At 39.9% G+C, this 26,189-nt stretch overlaps 1 protein-coding gene across 1 annotated transcript in view; it reads left to right on the plus strand.

The window, feature by feature from the left end:
• Positions 1 to 23,357, plus strand: part of LOC126195523 (neural-cadherin-like) — a 390,552-nt gene extending 367,195 nt beyond the window's left edge. The window contains exon 28 of the mRNA XM_049934150.1: positions 22,892 to 23,357. Coding sequence (XP_049790107.1) covers positions 22,892 to 23,010 — 119 coding nt within the window. The 3' untranslated portion in view covers positions 23,011 to 23,357. The remainder of the gene's footprint in view (positions 1 to 22,891) is intronic.
• The last annotated feature ends 2,832 nt before the right edge of the window (positions 23,358 to 26,189 follow it).

Here is a 26,189-nt window from a genome sequence, read left to right on the forward strand (position 1 = left end):
TTAAAAAGAACAGGCACCGGTAACCAATCATCTTCTGCAGACTCTTGCTCAAACAGAATGTATATGTATTTGGAGCAACTTGAAGAGTATTTTAAAAGGGAGAAGAAGCTATTATGATCTACTTCTATATACTGCACTAACTTATGCGTCTTGTATGATGATGGCCTGCTTTAATAAAATTGATGAAGGACACTGGCTTTACTGTGTTTATGTTTAAAATAATAGCACATTATCATTTTGTCCTACATACTGAAATACTTACTATTCCAAAAAAAAAGTTTACACTCTTTCAGTTTGTGTGCATTGCGGTTGGGTTCATATGTGATTGATTTCAGGTACAAACTATAAATGTAAGTAAGAACTAAATATGTGGGTCCTGTGAATTAAAATTCCAAGCCCTTTAAAAAGACTTCTGCATTAAATTTTGCGCTGCTTTTACATAACATTTTTACTGCCTCATTTTAGTGTATTAAATACTTTGAATTTTGGCTTTCCTCAAAAAATTTTACTTCTGTTTATCTTTTGTTTATTTCAATACTCAGAATTTTTACAAATGGAATTTCATTTAATGTGTAACCTCTGATCTTTTGATCTATTTCTAGGAAATACAAGACATTGTGAGTCTCAATTGTTACATATTGTTGTTTGTGATGAAAACAACAGTCTTGGTTGCAGAACTGATTTAAAGATTTTTTTAACTTACCAGTTGGTAAGTGGGTGATTATGGCATCTGCAAAAATAGACTGCCCTCATCATATGTAGTAAAATAAATCAAAGAAATATGTGTTCAGGTCATATGTTAAAAGCACAACAACTGATAACATATGGATGAATAAAATAAAATATGGAAAAATTTGTAGCAGATGGTTTTACAATGGCTATGATCCACATGAAAATGGAAGAAGATTAATTTAATTACCTTGCAGGTCTGAGTAACATAGACCAGCACAGTGTGCGGAAAGGCTGATTGACAGAAACACCAATATTTGAATTTCTGAGTGAAGTGCTCAAAAAACTTGATAGAGGAGAAAAAGTAAGCGGCATATGGCACGATCCGTCTAAGGCCTTTGACATCGTAGACCATTCCTGCGAAACTTGATAGTATTGGTATCAGAGGTGCACTTAACAACTGGCTTAAATCCTATCTTACTGGCCAAGAGCAAGTAGTACAAATACAATTTCAAGGAATAATAAATTAACCAGACACCATTCTGATTACAAAGAAGCAATGTATGCAGTACTGCAGGACTCAGTACTGGGCCCCATTCTATTGATGTGCAGTGTGTTCATAAGTAAAGTTCTAGTTTCAAAATGTTGTAGAAAGATAACTATTTCTCAGAATGACATCAAATTTAAACACCGTATTATTGATGCAGAGGGAAACATCATGCGACAAAACAAAAATTTAGCCAATAGATGGCACTTTATGTATCTTGATGTAAATGGAGTTGGCTACAAATGACAGATGAACCGCAATACAATGGCTAGGGTTTGAGTTGCACATGACATTATCCATACTGTTCAATGTATATGATTGCACAAGTTTGGCAGTCAACAGTTGTGGCAATATTAGTTAGGTAAGCCATCCACCATGGTAAGATTATACCACATCAGATGGGGAAAATTGGTTTTTAATTGTCCTGAGGCCAAAAACAACAAAAAAGCAAACTGACATATTTTTAATTGTCCTTGGGCAAAAACTGCAGAAAAATCTAAAGGATATTGGTTTCCAATTGTTGTGAAACTGACGCAAAACATGTTCAATATGCTGTCCACTGTTTTCTGCCACAAGTTGAAATCGAAAAACTGCATGTTCCACAAGAGGTCGGGGTGTCTTGGGGGTTGTGTTCAGAATGCATTGCACAATCAATTCCTCCAGTTCAGCTATGTTCATAACTGGAGCACTGAAGACAACATCTTCCAGATAACCCCACAACCAGGAGTCACATAGATTAAGAACAGGTGATATGGACAGACAGGCTGTAGAGAAATAACAGCTGATCATTCTAGCATTTCTGAAAGGCCACTGCAGCAGCTGTTTCACTAGCTGTGCAATGCGCAGAAGAGCACAGTCTTGCATGAAAATGATCCTACCCGCATATCTATCCTGTTGGAGGAGTTGGAACCAAATAGCTGTGCAAAACACTCACATAGTGTTTACCAGGAAATAGGACCACCATGACTCATCTCCTTGAAAAAAAATATGACCCTACAATAAACAATGCCATCAACATGCTCCTCACACTCACCTTTGCACAGTGAAGTAGTACCAACTTTAGTGTGTGAGTATTTTCCATTGTCCATGTTCTACAATTTTGTGTATTGACATATCAATGGGGATGGAACAGGCTCTGTTTGTTCACAGAATGTTCCACAACCACTCATTGTCCACTTCCATGCAAGTAAGGAATTCCAGAGTGAAAGTTTGTCTTGCTGGCAGGTCAGCAGGAAGCAGCTCCTGAACATGTCTGATTTTGTATGAATAGCAATGCAGGATGTTTTGTAGGATTTTATGCACCCTGCTCACAGGCACATCCAACGTCTGGGCAATCCCCCATGCAGTTCATGTTTGTACACCATCACTCAACCCCTCCTGCAGTGCTCTGTCCATATATTCAACAGATTTTGAATCAACTGCTTTCCTCCCTCTGCCACATTGTACTTCAAAAGAACATCACTTTTCGAATTTTGTAATCATTTTCTACAGACCCTCAGCAGACATCGAACCAATGTCTTTTTTCATACCGTGTATCTGTTGGTGTGCATATTCTGATGCTTGTTACACCTGTCTGCGACTCAATGTGTCACCTTTATAATCCGTGTTTTCCTTAAATTGTTGACATTCCAACATGGAGTTTCCATTGTTAGATATCGTACACATATATTGCAAGTGTATCTAATACAAAATTTCTGGGACTCTGGTTCCAAGATAACCTTAGATGGGATACTCACATCAATAGTGTATTTAAGAGACTAAGTACTATGGGTTGTTAAATGAGAGTGCTTGAAAATTGTTGTCATAAGTGCTGTCTAATGAATGTTTACTATGCTAACATACAATCTGTTTTGAAATATGGGGTCACTTTCTAGGGTAATTTTCCATACTGCCTAAAACTCTTCAGAATGCAAAAAAAATAGAATAATGGCTAGCAAAATAGGAACAAACCCTGCAGACCACTATTTAAAGGGGTATGGTATATTCCTCTTTGCTGTATTTGTCTCTTTGAAAGTACAATGTTTAATAACCCTTTAACTGCTCTGGATGAGTTAACACGCGCGCCTTTGTACCTGTCCCTGTGTGCTCTGAACGTGTTTATGTGTGCCACCAGTCCTTCTACCTTGTACTCTGTTGTGTCTACCCGTAGACACATTCAGAGTATGAGGTAGAAGGACAGGTGGCGCACATAAACACGTTCAGAGCACAAAGGGACATATGCAAGGGTGTACATGTTAACACATCCAGAGCAGTTAAAGGGTTAAGAAATGTGCAATAACAAATTCTAATGTTCTCCTCAAAAATAAAAATCTTCATCATCATAACACAAGACAGACATATGACTTTCACATGCTCCAAATAAAAACCAGTTTGTGCCAAAAAGTAACTTTACATCATGGTAAAATTATTTACAATAAATTGCAAAAAGAAATTAAAGTAAAAAGTAATCAAAAAATTTAAAGCAGTTTTAAAAGAGTATCTATTATAACATTGCTCCCATAGTCTGAAAGAGTTTCTCCAAAATCTTTGAGAGCCTAAGAAAGTTAATGTTAAGTGTAAGACTGTAAACATTAGTATCAGTTTATTCATATTTTCAATTGTAATTCTCTAGCTAAAGTGGTTTAATTATGACAGAGCTGAAAAAAAACTATTCAATAATACATAAAAAAACATCATGTAAACAGGAAGATAAACCTACATTGATCTGTCCGATATCTTACGTGCTGTACTGTACATGTAAGATTTATTGGACCAAATAAAAAATACAATACAAATGCAATAAAAGGCAGGATCAGGCCTGCACATAGTCTGTCACATGGTAAATATGTTGTAGGTACTGGTCTTCGTTCTCTGGTACTGTCTGAGCACCAATAGTATAGACAACTTTGGTGATCTTATAGTAACAGTGTCTTCCATAAAACTGTGCTAGAACTTAAGTATACCAGAATACATTTGGTGAAGTCAAGTTGCATAGTTTTACAGCTGTTGTGTTGAAGATTTTTTTAGATAATGTTAAATTTTCTATGTAGACAATAGTGTAGGAAACTTAATCTATATCATATTGCAATCTACATGCTCCTCCACCTATACTACTAACTTGAGTGGCTACCATCAAAAAGTAATCCTAGAAAAATGCATTTGTACTCATATTAGCAATGCCAAAGCACTTCAGGTTATTTGCACATTGTATGGCCTTCTGCATATTATTGTGCCCATATTTTGCTACTAGGTAACAAAAAGTAATGAGGGACTTCCCCCTATAGTATTTGTATAACTTAGTCAACTCATCACAATATTAGTTATTTTAGTATAACCCAAATTGAACTTATGTGCCATAGCATCAACATTTCCAGCTTGCCTGTGGGCTACATTTTTTCCAGCTATGTGACTACATGCAATCTGTACATGATCCTCAATGGATTATGTCTGTACATAACTTCACTAAATATATTCTAATGTGCTTGAGTTTTAACATTATTTACTGAAGGTATTGTTGCTATAAAACAGCATAAGTTTCCTATACTACTGCCTATATACAAAATGTAACACTGTCTAACATTGCTTCAAAACAACAACCATAAAACTATGCAGCTTAACTGTTACTATAAAACAGCATAAGTTTCCTATACTATTTCCTATATATAAAATATAATGTTATCCAAAAAAAAACTTCAAAACAATAGCCGTGAATCTATGCAACTTGAACCTCACCATATATATTCTACTATGCTTGAGTTCTAATACAATTTTATTGAAGGCATTGTTACTATAAAATAGCATAAGTTTCTTATACTATTGCCTATATATAAAATGTAACATTACCTAAAAAGTTTCAACACAACAACTATAAAACTATGCAAGGTAACTAATGGTGCACCAATGCCACCGACTGTGAAAAATGGACACTTCCTGTAGGCACGATGTGCCATGGTGCTCAATATAGTGTGTCAGACTAGAGAAAAAAGAATGTTGCCTCCACTGTATTTACTTTGTGACTGACTATGTATAAGCTTGATCCTCCCATGCATCCACTTGTCTATGCTGCACTGACCTGCAAGGTAATTAATTTACATCATCTTTCATTTCCATATCCATATGGACTATACAGATTGTAAAGCCAACCACTACAAATTTTTCCATATTTTAATTTATTTTATTTATTCACAAGTTATCAGCTGTTACACTTTCAACATACGACATGAGCACACACTTGCTCTTTATTTTACTACATATGACAAGAACTGACTACTTTTGCTGATGCCCTAATTGTGGCACCTAAAATCCACTTACCAATGGTGTACTGGTAAATAAAAAAAAATTAAATTTGCAATTTTTCCATCTGCAAGTCAGGATCAGGCCTTTCTGATACAGTTGTAATTAATATCTGAATATGCCTTGTATCAGGTGAAATGCATGTCATGAATAAATAAAGCAATAAAATCAATTCTGCAACTGTTGTTTTCACAACATTCTGCATATTGGTTACTGTACCAACATGCCATGAAGTCGGAATCCTTTTACCATTGTTTTTTGCTCTTTTAAATGACATCCCATCAAGGAGCATAATAATCAGGAAATTCGTTAGCCAGTCAACAAGTGAAAGAAATGAACAGCAGAATTTAAGATGGTGGACCAAAATTTCATACACAGGAAAATCAAATTCCTAGAACTGAACTGCAGTATACAATGGACCAGTAATGTGACTTTTTCCTATGGCATAGTACTGTACTTCTTGAGCAAAATCACATGTTGTATGTGGTAAAGTCCAAATAAAATAGGTGATAAGACACCTGTATAAACAAAGCTGCTTTAGTACAAAAGAATATTTGCTCACAAGGGAACCTCCCCATCGCACCCCCCCCAGATTTAGTTATAAGTTGGCACTGAACACAGATCAATCGAGAAAACGGGAAGAAGTTGTGTGGAACTATGAAAAAATAAGCAAAATATACAAACTGAGTAGTCCATGTGCACGATAGGCAACACCAAGGCTAATGTTAGGTCAGGGGCGCTGTGGTCCCGTGGTTAGCGTGAGCAGCTGCCGAACGAGAGGCCCGTGGTTCAAGTCTCTCTTGCAGAGAAAATTTTACTTTCCTTATTTTCGCAAAGTTATGATCTGTCCATTCATGCATTGATGTCTCTGTTCACTGTAATAAGTTTAGTGTCTGTGTTTTGCGACCGCACCGCAAAACCGTGCCATTAGTAGACGAAAGGACGTGCCTCTCCAATGGGAACCGAAAACATTTGATCGCAAGGTCATAGGTCAACCGTTTCCTCCACAGGAAAACACGTCTGACATATTTTATACAACACTGGTGACGGCATGTGCGTCACATGACAGGAATATGTTGTCCACCCACCTAACTTGTAGACTTCGCGAATGGGTAAAAAGATTCTTCTACTCTGCCCGATTTAGATTTTCTTGTGGATGTGATAATCACTCCCAAAAAAGTAATGAAAACATAAGAGTTTGTCACATAAACTGAAAATAAAAAATTAAAATTTTCACACGAGGGAAGATTTGAACCAAGGACCTCTCGTGCCAGAGCTGCTCACGCTAACCATGGGACCAGGTCTCTCCTGAGCTCATCTCATCCTTGTTTTGCCTATGACGCGCATGGACTACTCAGTTTGTACATTTTGCTTATTTTTTCATAGTTCCACACAACTTCTTCCTGTTTTCTCGATTTATCTGTGTTCAGTTTTTCAAGGTCTATCCACTGTGCCAACTTATAACATAATTTGAGAGGGGTGCGATGGGGAGGTTCCCTTGTCAGTACTATCCCAGTTCAATTGCCGTTAACAGACAATGAATGGCACATCTCTAATAATTCCGTTGTTCTACCACATCTAGCTTAGTGGCACGATGGATACAGGATTTGTTAACATGAGACCGCTTTAAACCATAGGGCTCCTGTAACCATCTGTCAAGTCGGCATAAAAATAAGATGAAGCAACAGGATGTATCACCTCCAATCCAACCATAACTATTAAATCACTGCATTGGTCAGATCAACCTTCGTGTTGAGGGCAGCCTGTTTTTGTGTTATTGTTGGATAGTAGGGAGCCAAATAATTTAAAAATAGAAAGCAAACTTCTTGCAATTACTGCAGGAATAATACAAACAGATAGAAACATTTATTTTGGTGAGATGGAATATCCGTCACTGTTGTAAAGGTTGCATATTGTATTATTTTTCATTCTGCAACTGTAGTTATTAACCACTCATTTGAACAGGGATGTTTTCCATATATCCTGAAATATGCTGAGATAAAGCCACTGTTCGAAAAGTAATAATCAGAATGTTTGGGGAATTACCTGCCTCACTCCTCCCAGTGTTGATTCTTTAAAATCATTGAAAAACATGTGGCCAAACAAATGGGAAACTTCCTGGCAAGAAGTAATATTATTAGTGAAAAGCAGTTAGGTTTACAGAAAGGGAAAGTTCTATAAATGCCGTAAGTGAATTCACTGAAAAAATAAGCTCATCATTAGATAAGGACTAAAGATCACAGTAATTTTATCATGCATTACTTCTTTACCAACTAATGACTTCTTTACCAACTAATCAATCTTTATTTCCTTTCTGTCAAATACGACTTGCACCACTGGAACACTATGTCACTGATCAGGAAATAGAGATTGATTGTAACAGCAAGTGTAAGCAATCACTTCACAGACTAGAAGACAATTTGCCAAGGGGACCTACAACATTTGATAATGGGTCTGTATCTGTTTCTGTTGTGTACAAATGATGTGCCATTAAACGTTGAAGTTCATTCAGTCTTATTCATGAATGACACCTGGGTACAAATTGAAAATTATGTCCAAGAAAAAATCTTAGATGGTGTACAAAATACTGTGGAATCCTGTTTTCATCATTCATCAGACTGAATGTAACAAAGACCCAGATGATGCAGTTTAGAGCTAAATCACCAGACATGCTTGGAATCGAAATACTTCACAATGATCAGGAAAGGCAGATCTAAGTTATGTAAAATATTTAGGCCTAAATCTAGACAAAAATTAAACTTGAAGTCACATGTAGACTTTGTAGCAAACAAATTGAATAGCCTAGCTTCTGCAATTAGCATTTTATCTGGTGTTACTCAGAAAATCACAAGAAAAGTATTGTACCACAGTTACTTCAAATCAGTTATTAGGTATAAGTTGATCTTCTGGGGAACTTCAACCAACATCAGACTTAAAATATTTCAGAAGAAAATCATCAGTAACATGTGCATAGCCCAACAGAGAGATCCATGCTACCCACTATTTAAAAAATATTAACCATTCATTCTCTACAAATTTATGGAAATTTATGTAATAGGAAAGGAAAATTATGGGATTTTGCTTTTCCTTTACAATGACCACTACACATACCTATTTAATTTTTTGTATAAAAAAGGTACTTACTTTGCTTTTTCAACCTGATGTGCCTCCTGCATAACAACTCAGATTATTTGAATGTTGTACATTTCAATACAAATAAATTACATTTACATGCAACTGAAATAGATACACTGAAATGAAATGATTGGATGATGATGATGATGATGAACTCAAGAAATCAATCAAAATGCAACAGCTTGAAGCGACATCAATGAAAACTTTTAAGAAATACTGAATCTGCAATGTAAAGACAATATCATAACTAATGAAATTTGTGGCAGAGCAGGATGTTTGAAGCCTGTTGAATTTTAATCCAATACATATATCTCTACGGTAGGGTAAGCCGTTGACCTCCACCAAAGCCACTCCCCAGTAATGCTATAGCCACATACTTGAGGAAGAACATCCAATTGTGGTGTTTAGAAATATGATGGCAGTTTGAAAAGTTTCCAACCTAACAAAGAAATAAGGCATTTTTCTTTAAATTTATTTTTATTTTTCAGCATAATTTCTTGGTAAGTCTGTAACTTTTCCCAGTGATGGTCCCATCTCTTTAACCCATCCAAATAATAATTAGTCTCTTTCTTTGCAAAATAGTTGTTTATGAAGGTGAAGGCATCTTTATTCAACAAAAATTTCTGTCCTCAGAGCTCAACTTTTAGCCAAGAGATCAGTAAGTAAGGGGGGTGGTCAATCAGTTGAAACTGCAATTCATGGAATTTCACCATGGCAATCACTGAGTTGTGAGACAGCACTCAGCATGCAGAAAGCTTTCCGACCTGTAAATTTTCAATCAATATGTGACAGAAATGTTCTTTAGATATGCTCATAGTCTCTGCTATCTCTCTCACCTTAATTAAATGCTTTTCCAGCACCATTTCGTGAACTTGAGCCATGTTATTGTCACTGGTTGCAGGTTTTGGCCATCCCAAATGGTTATTGTCAACCAAGCTGTTTCAGCCATGCTTCAATTTAGCTGTCTAAAATTTCATGGTGGTAAATTGTGATGCAAAGTCCCCACACACAGCATCCGACTTGTGTTTAATTTGCATAGGCATATTGCCTTTCAAAAACAAAGATTTGATGACAACTCGATACTCAGTTTTGTCCATTTTCACAAAAAATCTCACATTGGCTCACTAGAACAACTGTTAAACAACAAGTGCATATCCAGAATGACTGAAATTTTGGTGAGTGCCTTACTATACATGTGCAAACAAATTCCCCAACTTTTGTTGAGAAGTTTTGCTATCTTCATGTTGAGGTCGAAAGCTTTTCAGACTACTCTTGTAATAGGAAGAAATGTAAGTGACAAAGAAAGTTTGAGTGGAGATGTGCTTGGATAGCCTAATTCTTAAGGTAACTGCTCGTGAAAAACAGGAAATTTGGGTTAGGGTCCTTGCCTGGCACAAATTTTCATTAGTCACAACATGCTGCAGAATTCTTGAGCATATTCTAAGTTGGAATGTAGTAGATTTCTATGATACAGAAAAGGTTTTGACCACAAACCAATACAGATTTGAAAAACATCACTCGTGCAAAACGCATCTTGTCTCTTCTCTCACAACATCCTGTGAACTATGGACATAGGGCAACAGGTAGATTCCACATTCCTAGATTTCTGAAAAATGTTTGACACAGTACCCCAGGGCAGACTAGTATGAAGGTCCTACCATATGGAATAGGCTCCCAAATATATGAATATCTCAAGGACTTCTTAAATGATAGAACCCAATATGTTGTCTTGGATGGCAAGTGTTCATCAGAGACAACTGTATATGGAAATGTGATAGGACCACTCTTGATTTCTACATGAATAATCTGATAGATAGGGTGAGCAGCAATCTGTGACTGTTTGCTGATGATTCTATAGTATACAGGAAAGTGTCACAGTTGAATGACTGTTGTAGGATACATAATGATGTACTTATAATTTGTATTTCGTGTGATGAATGGAACCTTGCTCTAAATGTAAAAATAAATTAATTAATTAATAGAGGGAAACATTCCATGTGGGAAAAATATATCTAAAAACAAAGATGATGTGACTTATCAAACGAAAGCGTTGGCACGTCGATAGACACACAAACAAACACAAACATACACACAAAATTCAAGCTTTCGCAACAAACTGTTGCCTCATCAGTAAAGAGGGAAGGAGAGGGAAAGACGAAAGGATGTGGCCCACATCCTTTCGTCTTTCCCTCTCCTTCCTTCTTTCCTGATGAGGCAACAGTTTGTTGCGAAAGCTTGAATTTTGTGTGTATGTTTGTGTTTGTTTGTGTGTCTATCGACGTGCCAGCGCTTTCGTTTGGTAAGTCACATCATCTTTGTTTTTAGATATATAATAAATAAATAAATAAATAAATAATAAAAAAATAAAAGCACTCCATAGTATTTTAATATGGTATTCATGGTTTGCTGTCTAGGCATCACACTGAATAGTGTTATGCAATTGAATGAGCAGGTAAGGTTGTAATAGGGAAGACTAATGATCAACTTTGGCTTATTGGGAGAATTTTAGGGAAGTGTAGCTCAACTACACTCCTGGAAATTGAAATAAGAACACCGTGAATTCATTGTCCCAGGAAGGGGAAACTTTATTGACACATTCCTGGGGTCAGATACATCACATGATCACACTGACAGAACCACAGGCAGATAGACACAGGCAACAGAGCATGCACAATGTCGGCACTAGTACAGTGTATATCCACCTTTCGCAGCAATGCAGGCTGCTATTCTCCCATGGAGACGATCGTAGAGATGTTGGATGTAGTCCTGTGGAACGGCTTGCCATGCCATTTCCACCTGGCGCCTCAGCTGGACCAGCGTTCGTGCTGGACGTGCAGACCGCGTGAGACGACGCTTCATCCAGTCCCAAACATGCTCAATGGGGGACAGATCCGGAGATCTTGCTGGCCAGGGTAGTTGACTTACACCTTCTAGAGCACGTTGGGTGTCACAGGATACATGCGGACGTGCATTGTCCTGTTGGAACAGCAAGTTCCCTTGCCGGTCTAGGAATGGTAGAACGATGGGTTCGATGACGGTTTGGATGTACCGTGCACTATTCAGTGTCCCCTCGACGATCACCAGTGGTGTACGGCCAGTGTAGGAGATCGCTCCCCACACCATGATGCCGGGTGTTGGCCCTGTGTGCCTCGGTCGTATGCAGTCCTGATTGTGGCGCTCACCTGCACGGCGCCAAACACGCATATGACCATAATTGGCACCAAGGCAGAAGCGACTCTCATCGCTGAAGACGACACGTCTCCATTCGTCCCTCCATTCACGCCTGTCGCGACACCAATGGAGGCGGGCTGCACGATGTTGGGGCGTGAGCGGAAGACGGCCTAACGGTGTGCGGGACCGTAGCCCAGCTTCATGGAGACGGTTGCGAATGGTCCTCGCCGATACCCCAGGAGCAACAGTGTCCCTAATTTGCTGGGAAGTGGCGGTGCGGTCCCCTACGGCACTGCGTAGGATCCTACGGTCTTGGCGTGCATCCATGCGTCGCTGCGGTCCGGTCCCAGGTCGACGGGCACGTGCACCTTCCGCCGACCACTGGCGACAACATCGATGTACTGTGGAGACCTCACGCCCCACGTGTTGAGCAATTCGGCGGTACGTCCACCCGGCCTCCCGCATGCCCACTATACGCCCTCGCTCAAAGTCCGTCAACTGCACATACGGTTCACGTCCACGCTGTCGCGGCATGCTACCAGTGTTAAAGACTGCGATGGAGCTCCGTATGCAACGGCAAACTGGCTGACACTGACGGCGGCGGTGCACAAATGCTGCGCAGCTAGCGCCATTCGAAGGCTAACACCGCGGTTCCTGGTGTGTCCGCTGTGCCGTGTGTGTGATCATTGCTTGTTCAGCCCTCTCGCAGTGTCCGGAGCAAGTATGGTGGGTCTGACACACCGGTGTCAGTGTGTTCTTTTTTCCATTTCCAGGAGTGTATAAAGGGGACCACATATAGAACACTAGTGCAACCCATTCCTGAGTACCGCTAGAGTGTTAGAGGTCCTCACCAAGTCAAATTAAAGGAAAATATTGAAGCAATTTGGAGGCATGCTGCTAGATTTGTTACCAGTAGGTTTGATCTGCAAGCGAATATTATGAAGATGCTTTGTGAATTCCAATGGGAATACCAGGAAATACAATGTTCTTTTCATGAAAACTGGCTACAGAATGGTTCTACTGCTGCCAAAGAGCATTTAGTGTAAGGACTGTAAAAAAAAGATGAGAAATTAAGGCTCCTATAGAGGCATATAGGCAACCATTTTTCCCTCACTCCATTCACTGGTGGAACTGAAACATTAGCAACAGGGGTGTAGGGGTGTTCAACTTGTTAGCTACCTGGGCCACAATGGAAGAAGACAAGTTTTTTGGCCACTTACAGTATACTTAACACTAACCACTGAGAGGCGGGGAGATGGACCAGTGAGAGAATAGCATCATGTGGTAGGAGTTTTAGTTTCAGACTAAAAATATTCGATTTATCATAAGTTTACATAAACAAATGGTGTCCTTTTTTTATTACTGATTGTGATAGGTGCACACTTCTTGGGTTGCATTGATACTTGCTTTGGGACACATGCAGCCCATTGGCCATGGATTGGACACACCCGTTTTAGAACTAATAGTTTCCCCCTTGGGACGAGACAGGCCTTCTGAAGGCATTTCTGAGACAGTAATTCCCATCTCATGACTTATTGGTTTTCTTGATTGAATTTTCCACTAATACAATTAGTTACAACATATTCAGATGAAACATTATGTAGAGAACATGTCTGTTACATTATGTGAAATCTCTGTCCATGCTGAAACTGGAACTCATAGCGCATTTGGTAATGAATCTGTTTCAAACTCTCTGATTGTATTATATGCAGTGGGTGAGATCTTTCAGTAAGTCTACATGATAATTAACATTGATAGAATCATTTTATACTGATTAGAAAAAGTGCTTTGAATTATGAATGAGGGCTATCTGCATCATTTCATCCTTATGAGAACAACAACACTAACAACACAACTTTACTGATATTGTTACTAGCAATGTATACACATTTATGAGATCACAGTCAGTACAGAGCTATTTGCTACTGTTTTTGTGAATGTTTAATTGAAAGATATTAAATAATGTGAGTAGCCTTGTCTGAAATATGTATACAATTTCTCAAAGAATATTATTTTAAGTTCTTAAACTTTTCAGAACTTGGGATGTGGATGGGTGTAGAATATCAAACCAACAATCTGTAGATAGAATAATACCACTTTACTGAAAACAATGTATGTGAGACATGTGCATATGAATTGAGCACAGTGCTTACTAAATAGTCAGAGAGAGTCCAAAAAAAGTCACTCTTGCTGATCAGTAATGTTGTTGTTGTGGTCAAGAGCTGCCACAGTGCACCCCCATGCCCCCTCCTCTTCCCCACGTGGCAGTGTGGAACATGGGCGAGAAAATGATGGAGTGCCATCAAGGTCAACAATGCAGTGTGGCAGTTGGTTGGCATTAGGTACAGTGTGTGGCGAGTTTGCCTGACTAGCTGTGCTGTGGCTGGTCCAGAAGGGGGGCACAGATGAGGCGTGACTCTCTTCTGGCCAACCACATTGTGGCTGAGGTAGGAACCAGGCATGGCTGGACCATTTCTTGTAGTGATGTGGCACAATGCATGTGACTATTCATGCCATGGCTGGCATTTTCATGACACACGACTGGGCCATCTCTCAAAGTCGCAATGGGCATTGTACAAATGCTGGACAGGCAGTATATCTGTGGCTGATGTGGGAAAGGTTTGATGTGTTCACACAGGACACCCATAGTGAGGGGAGAGGGTGGGGAGGATGTCAGCATGTGGAGGCCATGCATACCAGAGAGACTCTGATCTGATCAAAGTACGTTGAAAGGGTATGCGATTCATGTGCATAGCTAATTTACACTGAAGCACCAAAGAAACCAGTATATGCACGCATATTCAAATACAGAGATATGTAAACCGGTAGAATATGGTACTGTGATTGGGAACGGCTATATAAGACAACAAGTGTCTGATGCAGTTGTTAGATCAGTTACTGCTGCTACAATGGTAGCTTATCAAGATTTAAGTGAGTTTGAATGTGGTTATAGTCGGCGCAAGAGCAACGTGACACAGCATCTCCGTGGCAGCGATGACATGGTGTACATGAATATCAGGAATTTGGCAAAACATCAAATCTCCGACATTGCTGCAGCTGGAAAAAGATCCTACAAGAATGGGATCAATGATGACTCAAGAGAATCATTCAACATGACGGAAGTGGAACCCTTCTGAAAATTGCTGCAGATTTCAATGATGGGCCAGAGTCAGTGCGCAAACTATTCAATGAAACATCATCGATATGGGCTTTCATAGCCAAAGGCCCACTCGTGTACTCTTGATGACTGCATGACACAATACTTTACACCTCACCTGGGCCAGTCAACACTGACATTAGATTGCTGATGACTGGAAACGTGCTGCCTGGTCAGATGAGTCTCATTTCAAATTGTATCAAGTAGATGGACGTTTAAGGGTATGGAGACAACCTCACAAATCCATGGACCCTGCATGCCAGCAGGGGACTGTTCATGCTGGTGGAGACTCTATAGTGGTGTGGGGCATGTTCAGTTGGAGTGATATGGGATCCCTGATATGTATAGATACAACTCTGACAGGTGACACATACGTAAGCATCCTGTCTGATCACCTGCATCCATTTGTGTCCATTGTGCATTCTGACGAACTTGGGCAATTCCAGCAGGAGAATGTGACACCCCAAATGTCCAGAATTGCTTCAGAGTGGCTCCAGGAACATTCTTCTGAGTTTAAACACTTCCACTGGCCACCAAACTCCCCAGACATGAACATTATTGAGCATATGTTCAGAAGAGATCTCCACCCCCTCATACTCTTACGGATACATGGACAGCTTTGCAGGATTCATGGTGTCAATTCTCTCCAGCACTATGTCAGACTAGTTGAGTCCATGCCTTGTTGTGTTGCAGTACTTCTGTGTGCTTGCAGGGGCCCTACACAATATTAGACAGGTGTACCAATTTCTTTGGCTCTTCAGTGCATATAGCCATTGCGAACTTCAATAAGTGTGGCCTGTGCAATGACTGTGATGGTCTGGAGGCCAAGAGGAGGCAGGGATGCTGGGTACCAATCTGTTTTCGGTCATGGTTGAAGTTGGGGTAGTGGAGCTATAATCATAGAGTCTGGCATTGTTGTGAGTTATTGTCCTATAGCCTGACATTGTTGTGTTGAATTCGTGTCAGTAAGAGGCACTGAAGTTGGTGATAGTTGGAAGTGAATAGTGCAACTGACAGTGGTCATGTTGGCATTGTGCTGTGTTTGATTCCTCCAATGTGGCCAAATGTGGTGTTGTAGGGAATTGTAAGCTTGTGGTAAATGTGCAGTAATTAAATGTGAACCAGTTGAATGTATTCAGTGGAGTGGAGTGGAGTGGAGTGGAATGGAGTGGAGTTCATCTGAAAAATGGCAGCAGACAGTGATCAAGCTGCATTCTGGGGAGTCATGAGGAAGAGATGTGGCAACAGAGTGCTGTCCAACATGAGGGGCCCGCTTAAAGAGAAGAGGTGAGGAGAAATGTGTTGTACTGTCGTGTGTGTTTTGTTGCATGTTGGGGATCGGTGACAGTGCAGATGTTGTATGGAGAAGGGAATAGGCATGGATGAACACTAGGTAGGCATGGCTGGCCAGGAGGACTGGGGCCACACATCCGCTGCCACACTTGACTGTTGTATGCTGAGACCATGAGCTGGTTGCAAGCCATGGTAATGGCAGCGGATGTGTCATTATCACATTACACTAGCAACATGATCTCCATATGGAGTGTATCTGATGATGGATGATGTGGTGCTGCTGCAAGTAAAGTTCTACTCACCTTGTGGTAAATCTCTTCCCACATGCATGTCTCTTTGAAGTTACTGAAATGCAATTCTCAGCTGGAAAATGCTATAGGAAAAACAGCGGTACACCTCTTAACAACAAGTCACACTATGAATTATTTTTCCAGTGGAAGGTTAATGATAGTTAAGTGAAATGATTTATGTCTGTAAAATTTCACTCTGTTATGGTTACTATCAAGCCTTAGTCTAAGCTGCACAAAGTCTGTAAAGTCCACACGCGGCACACATCATTCATCACCTTGGCCAGTTTATGGTGATTATTAGTTATCCTTCACAGAAAGTTTACAAACAGATTGTTTCTTTTAGAATAGTTCACTCAAATGTTCCTAAAATCAGTCTCACATAAAAAAATGTTAATGTGTGTGAGTAAGCAACACACCATGTGGAATTTGGTTATTTAAAATATCATCAAAAGTTCTGAATTTCACATCGTGCTTTATATTGAAGTCTCTACCATGCTTCACAGCACTCCTCAAACATTTTGGTAACGAAATATCACAATATTAATAGTTTTAATTGGAGCGCTTATCAATAGGTATGATCATTACAAGATCCAAGCCCTGACTCTAATCATATCTTTACACAAAAGAAGTTTCTATATGTGTGAATATGCTAATTTCTGATTGGCAGAAAAATATCACAGCCAATCAGAAAGCAGCAACAAACCTGCTCAATCTCGTGCTTGTATACAGAACCAATCAAAATTTGTTGCTGAATCAGAACAGTAAATTAACACAAATAATTTTGAAACATCACAAACAAAAAACTAACCCCCTCTTAAGAAAACTACTTCACTAAAAAAATAATCTCATTTCCCCAGTACCATAAACTGACAAAATAGTTCCTAACAATTGCCCCAGTACAAATTACAGTGTGTTAACTGTAAGACGGCAGAGTTGCGAGGGGGAGTGCGGGGGGAGAGGAGGAAGCAAGCATTGGCTGGCGACGGGAGTGCAGCCGTTGGGGTGGGGGGTGGGGGACAAGGCACACCTACCAGTTGCAGTGCTGGCACCACAACGAACGAAAGCACTGGCAGGTCGATAGACACACAAACAAACACAAACACACACACAAAATTCAAGCTTTCGCAACAAACTGTTGCCTCATCAGGAAAGAGGGAAGGAGAATGAAAGACGAAAGGATGTGGGTTTTAGGGGAGAGGGTAAGGAGTCATTCCAATCCCGGGAGCGGAAAGACTTACCAAAAAGGACGGGTATACACTCGCACACACACACATATCCATCCACACATATACAGACACAAGCAGACATCTCACAAGCAGACATATTTAAATAAAAGACACTCTTGGTGGAGTGGGGAGGATATCATGAAGGATGGATCTCATTTCAATGAAAATGAAAATAAAAATAAAAAAAATAATAAAAGAAAAGAGTGTCTTTCCGCCGTCCACCTAACCTTCGCAACCTGTTAGTTCATCCCTATGAAATCCCCAAACCACCTTCCCTACCCTCTGGCTCCTATCCTTGTAACCGCCCCCAGTGTAAAACCTGTCCCATGCACCCTCCCACCACCACCTACTCCAGTCCTGTAACCCGGAAGGTGTACACGATCAAAGGCAGAGCCACATGTGAAAGCACCCACGTGATTTACCAACTGACCTGCCTACACTGTGATGCATTCTATGTGGGAATGACCAGCAACAAACTGTCCATTCGCATGAATGGACACAGGCAGACAGTGTTTGTTGGTAATGAGGATCACCCTGTGGCTAAACATGCCTTGGTGCACGGCCAGCACATCTTGGCACAGTGTTACACCGTCCGGGTTATCTGGATACTTCCCACCAACACCAACCTATCCGAACTCCGGAGATGGGAACTTGCTCTTCAATATATCCTCTCTTCCCGTTACCCACCAGGCCTCAATCTCCGCTAATTTCAAGTTGCCGCCACTCATACCTCACCTGTCATTCAACATCATCTTTGCCTCTTCACTTCTGCCTCGACTGACATCTCTGCCCAAACCCTTTGCCTTTAAATATGTCTGCTTGTGTCTGTACATGTGTGGATGGATATGTGCGTGTGTGCGAGTGTATACCTGTCCTTTTTTCCCCCTAAGGTAAGTCTTTCCACTCCCGGGATTGGAATGACTCCTTACCCTCTTCCTTAAAACCCACATCCTTTCGTCTTTCCCTCTCCTTCCCCTCTTTCCTGATGAGGCAACAGTTTGTTGCGAAAGCTTGAATTTTGTGTGTGTGTTTGTGTTTGTTTGTGTGTCTATTGACCTGCCAGCGCTTTCGTTCGGTAAGTCACATCATCTTTGTTTTTACATATATTTTTCCCACGTGGAATGTTTCCCTCTATTATTCTTCCCACGTGGAATGTTTCCCCATCATTACTTCGATATCTCCTCTTCTTTTCCTAAGTTAAAAGAGAGAGAAAGATTTATAAGAAACTGCCTTCTGCACTGCATGTATTTTTTTGAATTTAGAAATGTACTGTAATATGAATGTGTTTCGAAATAATACAGTAACCAGTGGTGTTTCCATACAAAGCAATACAGCAGCAAGGAAAAATGAAGTATAAGGTAATTCAGACAAAATAGGGGGCTCCTTCAAAGTGATTGCGAACAAAATATCTGAAATGGAAACTCATCTTTTCTTGCCAGGCGTTTGTGGTGATACACCAGGATGATTCTTGGAAAACTGTTTGAATCTTCCAATGCTACGCATGCTTTGTCCTGTGTATGTAGCAGCTCTCACTGAAGATTTGTAAATGGGGTGAAGCAATTTTTTCTGCTCCCTTTCCCTTTCGCAGCATTCAATCACACGTAATATAATTTTACGAGCATCGCTACGTAATACTGGTTTCCTTCTAACCGTAGGCCTACCGGTAGGGGTTGTTGGTGACTCCCGAGATGGGCCAGCAGCTGCCTCTTCACTCATTTTGATAATGTTTAGCACAACTGTACAATAAAAACACACAGAACAGTAGAGCGCAAAACAAAATGAAGCAGATGACAATGGCTACCTTGTACAACACAGTCAGCTACGTAATGTTGGCAGCAGTTGATACTGCGTGCCTGCCGAAGCCTCTCGACGTTTACCGACTTCTACTGATTCAGGACTAGGGAGAGGTCTGCCATCTAAAAGTTTACAAACTGTACTAACACATGTCATTCTCGAACATTCCTCATGAGACCAAGTACTTAATTGTATAGTATAAAAACTTAACATAAAACATCAGTTCACATTCACACTTTCATTCACTCTCATAATGAAGCAGAGTTACAATAGTAATTAATAAAGAATTATAAAATTAAACAAACAGGACTGCAAATAAAAGTGACAGTATTTTTACTGCATCTCAAACAGTGTCCGTCAGCTAGTGACCTCTACCAGATCACGTAGAAACTACATACACTCTGGCATCTGATGCCATCTGTCCTGCAAGTGACTCATACTGCACGCCTGTTCACTGCTGTTATGTCCAATCTCAATAGGCATGATGTAAGGTGCTACACCTCAACGGCAGTCGGCGTAGTGTTGGTGATCAACAAGAACCCGTCAGCTGAGAAGGCACACTGCTTGAGTGTGTTGACAGATGTATGATTGTCTTCCTGCTGTTTGTCTTGAACAGTTGATGCACCAGGCAGGAGTGAAGGCACCAGGGTATGGGGCGCTGTGTCCCATGTTAAAGTACAGTAGCGTGGATTGCTGTATGAACAAGAAGAGCTGAAACTGGCATAAGAAGACCTTTGTTAGGTCTGGTTTTATGATGTCCTTATGAGACAATGTCCATGTGAGGTGGGAAGACAATGACACTTGCAGTGTCCAGTTCATGGAACCGTCAACTGTGACTGATGAGCTGGCAACTTCTTGCGATTGCAGTGCCATAGGTCCAACCATTGTCGATGAGCCGCCAAGCAATAGCGAGTTGATGTCAGAGCTGATGTTTGCTGGAAAATGGTTCATTGGAAGTTGCATGGGCAGGAGTGGCAGCCTCACAGAACACTTGGCAGAATTCAAGTTGGTTGAAAGATCACATTCACGTGAGCAATCAGAGTTGTGAAATCCGGTAGCAGTCATTGTCAGTGGAGTGAGAGAAAATTCACCACTGTGCAGAACATTGAGGTGACTAGGATAGTCTTTTGAACAGATAAACTTGGTGCAAGTGTTATTGAGTAATCACAGGTCAGGTGATTGTCATACACAGACATGTCAGTGCACAGGTCATTATCTTACAGCATTAAGTCACTTGTTTTGATGGGTTATAGATCACTGTGCTGAACTGTGGCAGGGATGTACATTGTATGGTGCCAATAGAAGTGGCTCTACCCATGTGCAGCAGAGTCAGTTGCATGTGGTGGCTGCTCGGGCACGGCATGGTTGATGATGTTTTGTGCAGGTGAGAGCACAGTGTGCTTGGTGGTGCTCTGCCCAGGCCCGGGCACAATGTGGATAGGGGTGTTCTGTGTGAACATGGGTACAGAATGAGTCATGATGAGATGGGGGTTTGTTGAGTGTGAAGTTAGTCAATCCAGATGGACTCAGAGACATCAGACTCAGAAGTGATCGGGTGAAGTCAGTTGGGTTTGGCTGCTGCATTGAAGGTAGAACACAGAGGCTGTTGCTGTGGCATACAGCATGAGCATTGTTGTCAACAATGTGAATACCATGTTGGTGGTTAATGGAATATTTTTGATGTGAAAATTCATTACTACACTGCTAGTTAGAATTAAATTGTCTGCAATCGTAGGCCAGGATTGAGGTTGGTCTTGATGGCCCTGGGAATGTTCTGTGTGGTGGTTTTCAAAAACCAGGAAACTGGTGGGAGCAAAGGTGGACTGAATGAATTTGCACATGGTGTCACATATGTGCTGTCTGTGGCAAACAAATGTGAATCCTTGTATCTGGAATGTTGCTGTCTGATCATTTTGTAGGATTTCTGCACGTATGGAATGGCAATGAGGTTCCACAGTAGATTGTTTGTTGTTGTCTGTTGTTCAGGACTACCACTGTGAGTTAAACCACAGAAATGGAGCACTTCACTTGCACAACTGATGTCTAAAGATGGTGGAAGAGTCAGTTGAGAAGCACTGCATTTTCCAGAATGGTAACCACCAGCATGGCATATGAATTTTGGTGTCAGCAGTTATGTGTTGGTCTCATTGTTGTAACTGTATCAGAGTGAATTTTGCTTCATACGAGTTAGTTGTGAATCGTTGGAGTCACTAGCATTGGAACTTGGGATACAGAGCATGTAGATTTGTGTGTGTGTGTGTGTGTGTGTGTGTGTGTGTGTGTGTGTGTGTGTGTGTGGTCAACAGCTGCCAAAAACTTGAAGAAAAAAATTATTGGACTACAAAATACAATTTTCTTCTTTTCAATTCCTGTATTTTTAAATGCAGACGCTTACTAAAATGTTTTAATTGGGTTCCACAATGTATGAAAAGACAGATTGCTACTTACTGTAAAGAAGGCACATTAAGTTGCAGACAGGTACAACTAAAAGACACTTACATAAAGCTTTCGGCCACAGCCTACATCAGAAAAAGAGAAACACATATCATTCATACACACAAGCAAACACATGACCACTATCTCCAGCATCTCAGGCCAGAATGCAGCTATCACTTGGGATGCAAGCAACAATCTGGAGAGGGTAGGGAAGGGGAATGGATAGTAGTGTGTGGGTGGGGAGAGTGACGAACATTGTCTGATTGAGTGAGCAGGGATTAGAATGCCAACAGGCACAGCATTGGAAGTTGTGGGGCAGGCAGGTGGAGAAAAAAGGAGTGAAGGAGAGGAGTGGGGAAAGATGGGTGGGTGCACTGGAAATGGATGGCAATAAACAGTTTATCTGCTGCCCTCTTCCAATGCACCCACCCATCTTTCTCCACTCATCTCCTTTATTCGTTTTTTCCCCCAGCTCCCTGCCCCAGAACATTCTGACACTGTACCTGATGGCTTTCTAGTCCCTGCGCACTCAACCAGACAGCAGTCATTTCTCTCCCCACGTAGCACTATTATCCCTTCTCCTTCCCTGCCCCCTCCAGATTGCTGATTGCATCCCAAGTGATAGTTGCATTTTGACCCGAAAGACTGGAGTTGGTGATTATGTGTGCATGGGGTGTGCTTGCCCGCGTGTAGGAATGGTGTGTGTTTCTCTTTTGCTGATGGAGGCTGTGGCTGAAAGCTTTATGTAAGTGTCTTTTAATTATGCCTGTGTGCAACTTAATGTGCCTTCTTCACAGTAAGTAGCAATCTGTCTTTTCCTACACTGTTGATATTTATATCTGGAGTTTCCATTGCTTTAATTGGCTTCAGTTACATAATGTACTGTTTTCTTCGTTGTTAGGTTCTGATGACAAGGACCATGATTACAGTTATCTCTACAACTGGGGTGCAAAATTTAGCAGACTGGCACTCATGTACAATAAAGATGAAACTTATCAGGAAGAAGTAACAATGCAGTAAAGAAGAATGTTTAAGCACATAATGCACCATTCTTCAGTATGCAACACACATAAACATATGGCTGTGATGTACATGTTTCACAATAATTACATAAATGTACCAGAGCTACATATTTCTTTAATGTATATCACTGTGACTGTATATTTTTATAATTTCATCTACAAACATTCTTTTCATACTATTCTACTCACTGTGTGAAGAAACAGAGTTTTACCATGTAAATCACACCTTGGCTACTTAAAATGAAGTTTTGTGGAGCTGATAGTAACTGAACATTTTAAATCAGCCTTTAGTAAACTGCACTACAGGTCAGTTTTAAACACTTGAAATTCAAATGAATGTATTTAAATGCAGCTCAATTTTGTACTGTGATTATGTATGCCTTTATTTTAGAAGTAGAGCATACATATTTGAAGTGCCTGAATGTGAGTCAGATTTCATTGTTGAAACAATGTAACTGTTTTTAATGAACAGATGAACTTTCTAATAAATAATGTTTAGCTTTTATGGCTGTTTGAATAATGTAATAGTTATTGCAGCTAGAACCAGTACACAACAGTGATGAACTAATAGAAAATTGAAGTAATAATATGAAAGAACTGATTGACTTCATTATTTTGTTCACATTCTGTGGAGCGTCTTATACCAGCTGAACAACATAGGCACTAAAATTGTTATAGATTAAATATGACAATGATCTGAGTTGTATTAAATGTCTGTAAAAATTTGTGGTATTGTAACAACATGCTTTAAATGTTTCTGCTAGATCAATAGACTTTCTATTTATTTATTTCTTTTTTAAATATTTGACAGTTGTAAAGTTACAAATATGTAGAAATGAAATTCACTGTAATAGTTAATTATCATACAAGCAGTTTCATTTGTTTTTATTCTTTTTGATATATAGGATCATATGTAAATGACTTATTATGTAGTTCTTGGTAGTAAATTATTATTTCCTTTTTCACCATAATGTATTTCACATGAAAGATAAAAAAGAGGAAGTAACACTGTATCTGTTTATAGAAACAAAAATATGTCACCTGTAAAGCAGCTAAGAGCAGTTTCATTTATTCATACAAAGCAGAATGTTTTGTCAGGTTTGCAATTGGACCCTGAAATCAATTTGACGTAAGAAAGAAAACATGGTCAAAACAGGCTGCAATATATTTATTGTCAATGCTATTAGCTACTTTTGACTGTTAGTTATTTTCCAGCACTTGTCTCAAGCCTCAAGCTTTATGTCACATTTGACTAAATAGCCAATACACATATAAAGGCCCATGTCATTTTCATGTACATGTAACTATGTTGCCTATGCTAAAGACAGTTTAACATATACACTCAAATAAAAAAAAAAGGTACAATGTTTGTCAGGCACATGAAAGTGATCTGTGTCTTTACATATACACTGGCTAGATAGTCAAATGTCATATGTAGCTTGAGGCTTGTGATAACTGCTTGAAAATGACTACAGTCAAAGTTAGCTAATAGTATGAATAATAAACTTATCACAGCCTGTTTGGACCATTTTTTCTTTCTTAAAACATATTAGGCTGTGGACCAGCATAAGAAGAATATTCTGAAATCTGACACAAATTTTCAGCTTCCTAACTGTGTTTGCCAGAATCCATCAGTGCTTCCCTTTAGCAGAATGCAAAACAACACCATTGGTGATGAATGCAGAGAGAATCAATCTGCACAGTCAAGACATTTAACACTAGGATCATCTCCCAACTATGTTACATGCCTTGCGAGGTGATACTTGCTAAACTGGGGGTAGCATGTCCTGAGTTAAGGAAATCTATTTTAATGAGACAGCTGAGTGTCTCCTTAAGAAAAGAATCTCAATACTCAGACATATCAAAAAGTATCTGTACTTATTTATTTACACGTCAAGTTCCATATCCAGAATCAATTATCACTCTGCAGCGGAGAGTGCACTGAGTTGGAACTTTGTGGAAGATTAAAACTGTGCACCAGGCTGGGAATCAGACACAGGATCTTTACCTTTCACAGACATGTGCCCTACTGATTAAACTCTCCATGTGTGACTCACAACTCACCTTCACCTCCCTCCTACCTTTAAAGCCTCATAAAGTTCTCCCGCAAAGGTGCAAGGTTCAAGTCCCAGTCCAGCACACAGTTTCAATCTGTCAGGAAGTATCAACTATGTGTGTAATAATGTTTTGTTCAGATCCTCTCAGATATACATCGCTCAGCCACCACGGATGTCTCCAACTGTTGAAATCCATGTACGGTGATGATTTTCCAAACACATATTCTTCAACAAATCCAAGGAGTGCTCTTAGTGTTTGCTGATGGATGGGATATCATTTCTATATTAAATCTCTTTAAAAGTCTACCAATTTTCGAGGACCCTCACAGTATAATGAAGGAAACCAGCTGGTTTACATCCATATTCCTATGCGTGCAGCAGTGGTCTAAAATTCATGGTGCAATGAATCTCCCTATCAGAGTAACCATTCTGCTTCAGCACATACTTCAATTGATCAGTTTTATTCTGGAAGGCTATCAGCTTTCCATGCCAGTGTTCTAAGGATCCCACAGTGTTGATGCAGTGGATGGCAGCTCATTGCATGATACTACTGAGTGTACATGGAGTTGTGGTAAACATTATGTCCTAGAGTTCCAACATTTATTTTATAAACCAACATATACAGGAAAGAGAGCTTTCCATCACTTGCCACTTCTATCATAAACTTCTTGCTATGATGGAGAGAACTATACAGATCCAGGAACTGATTAAAAGCAATTAGTTTATGTCATCTGACCACAAAAATGTTATCCAAAAACAATGTCTCAGAGCTACCAACCTCAGAGCTGTACTTTCAAAATCTTTCAGCCAACTTTTCACTAATTAAGCTCAAGGTCCCACATAAAATAAAACAACATCAAAGCTGACAAGAAGTCTGATGGCCTCATGGATAATGATTTCAACCACCATTGAACTGGAAATATGATGATCACATATTCTGATAAAAGAGTGAAAAATACCCATGAAATACTTCACCAACAACAATCATATTAATAATGGGACATAATGATATCCTTTCTTTGTAGATAGATTGGCACTAGAGTGCTCCTAGCTTGTGTTAAAGATAACTTGGGACTAAGAAAGCCTAGTATTTACAAAATTCTGTATTCCTTTGGTAAAA

This window comes from Schistocerca nitens, chromosome 7 (genome assembly GCF_023898315.1).
Source record: "Schistocerca nitens isolate TAMUIC-IGC-003100 chromosome 7, iqSchNite1.1, whole genome shotgun sequence".
NCBI lineage: Eukaryota > Metazoa > Arthropoda > Insecta > Orthoptera > Acrididae > Schistocerca > Schistocerca nitens.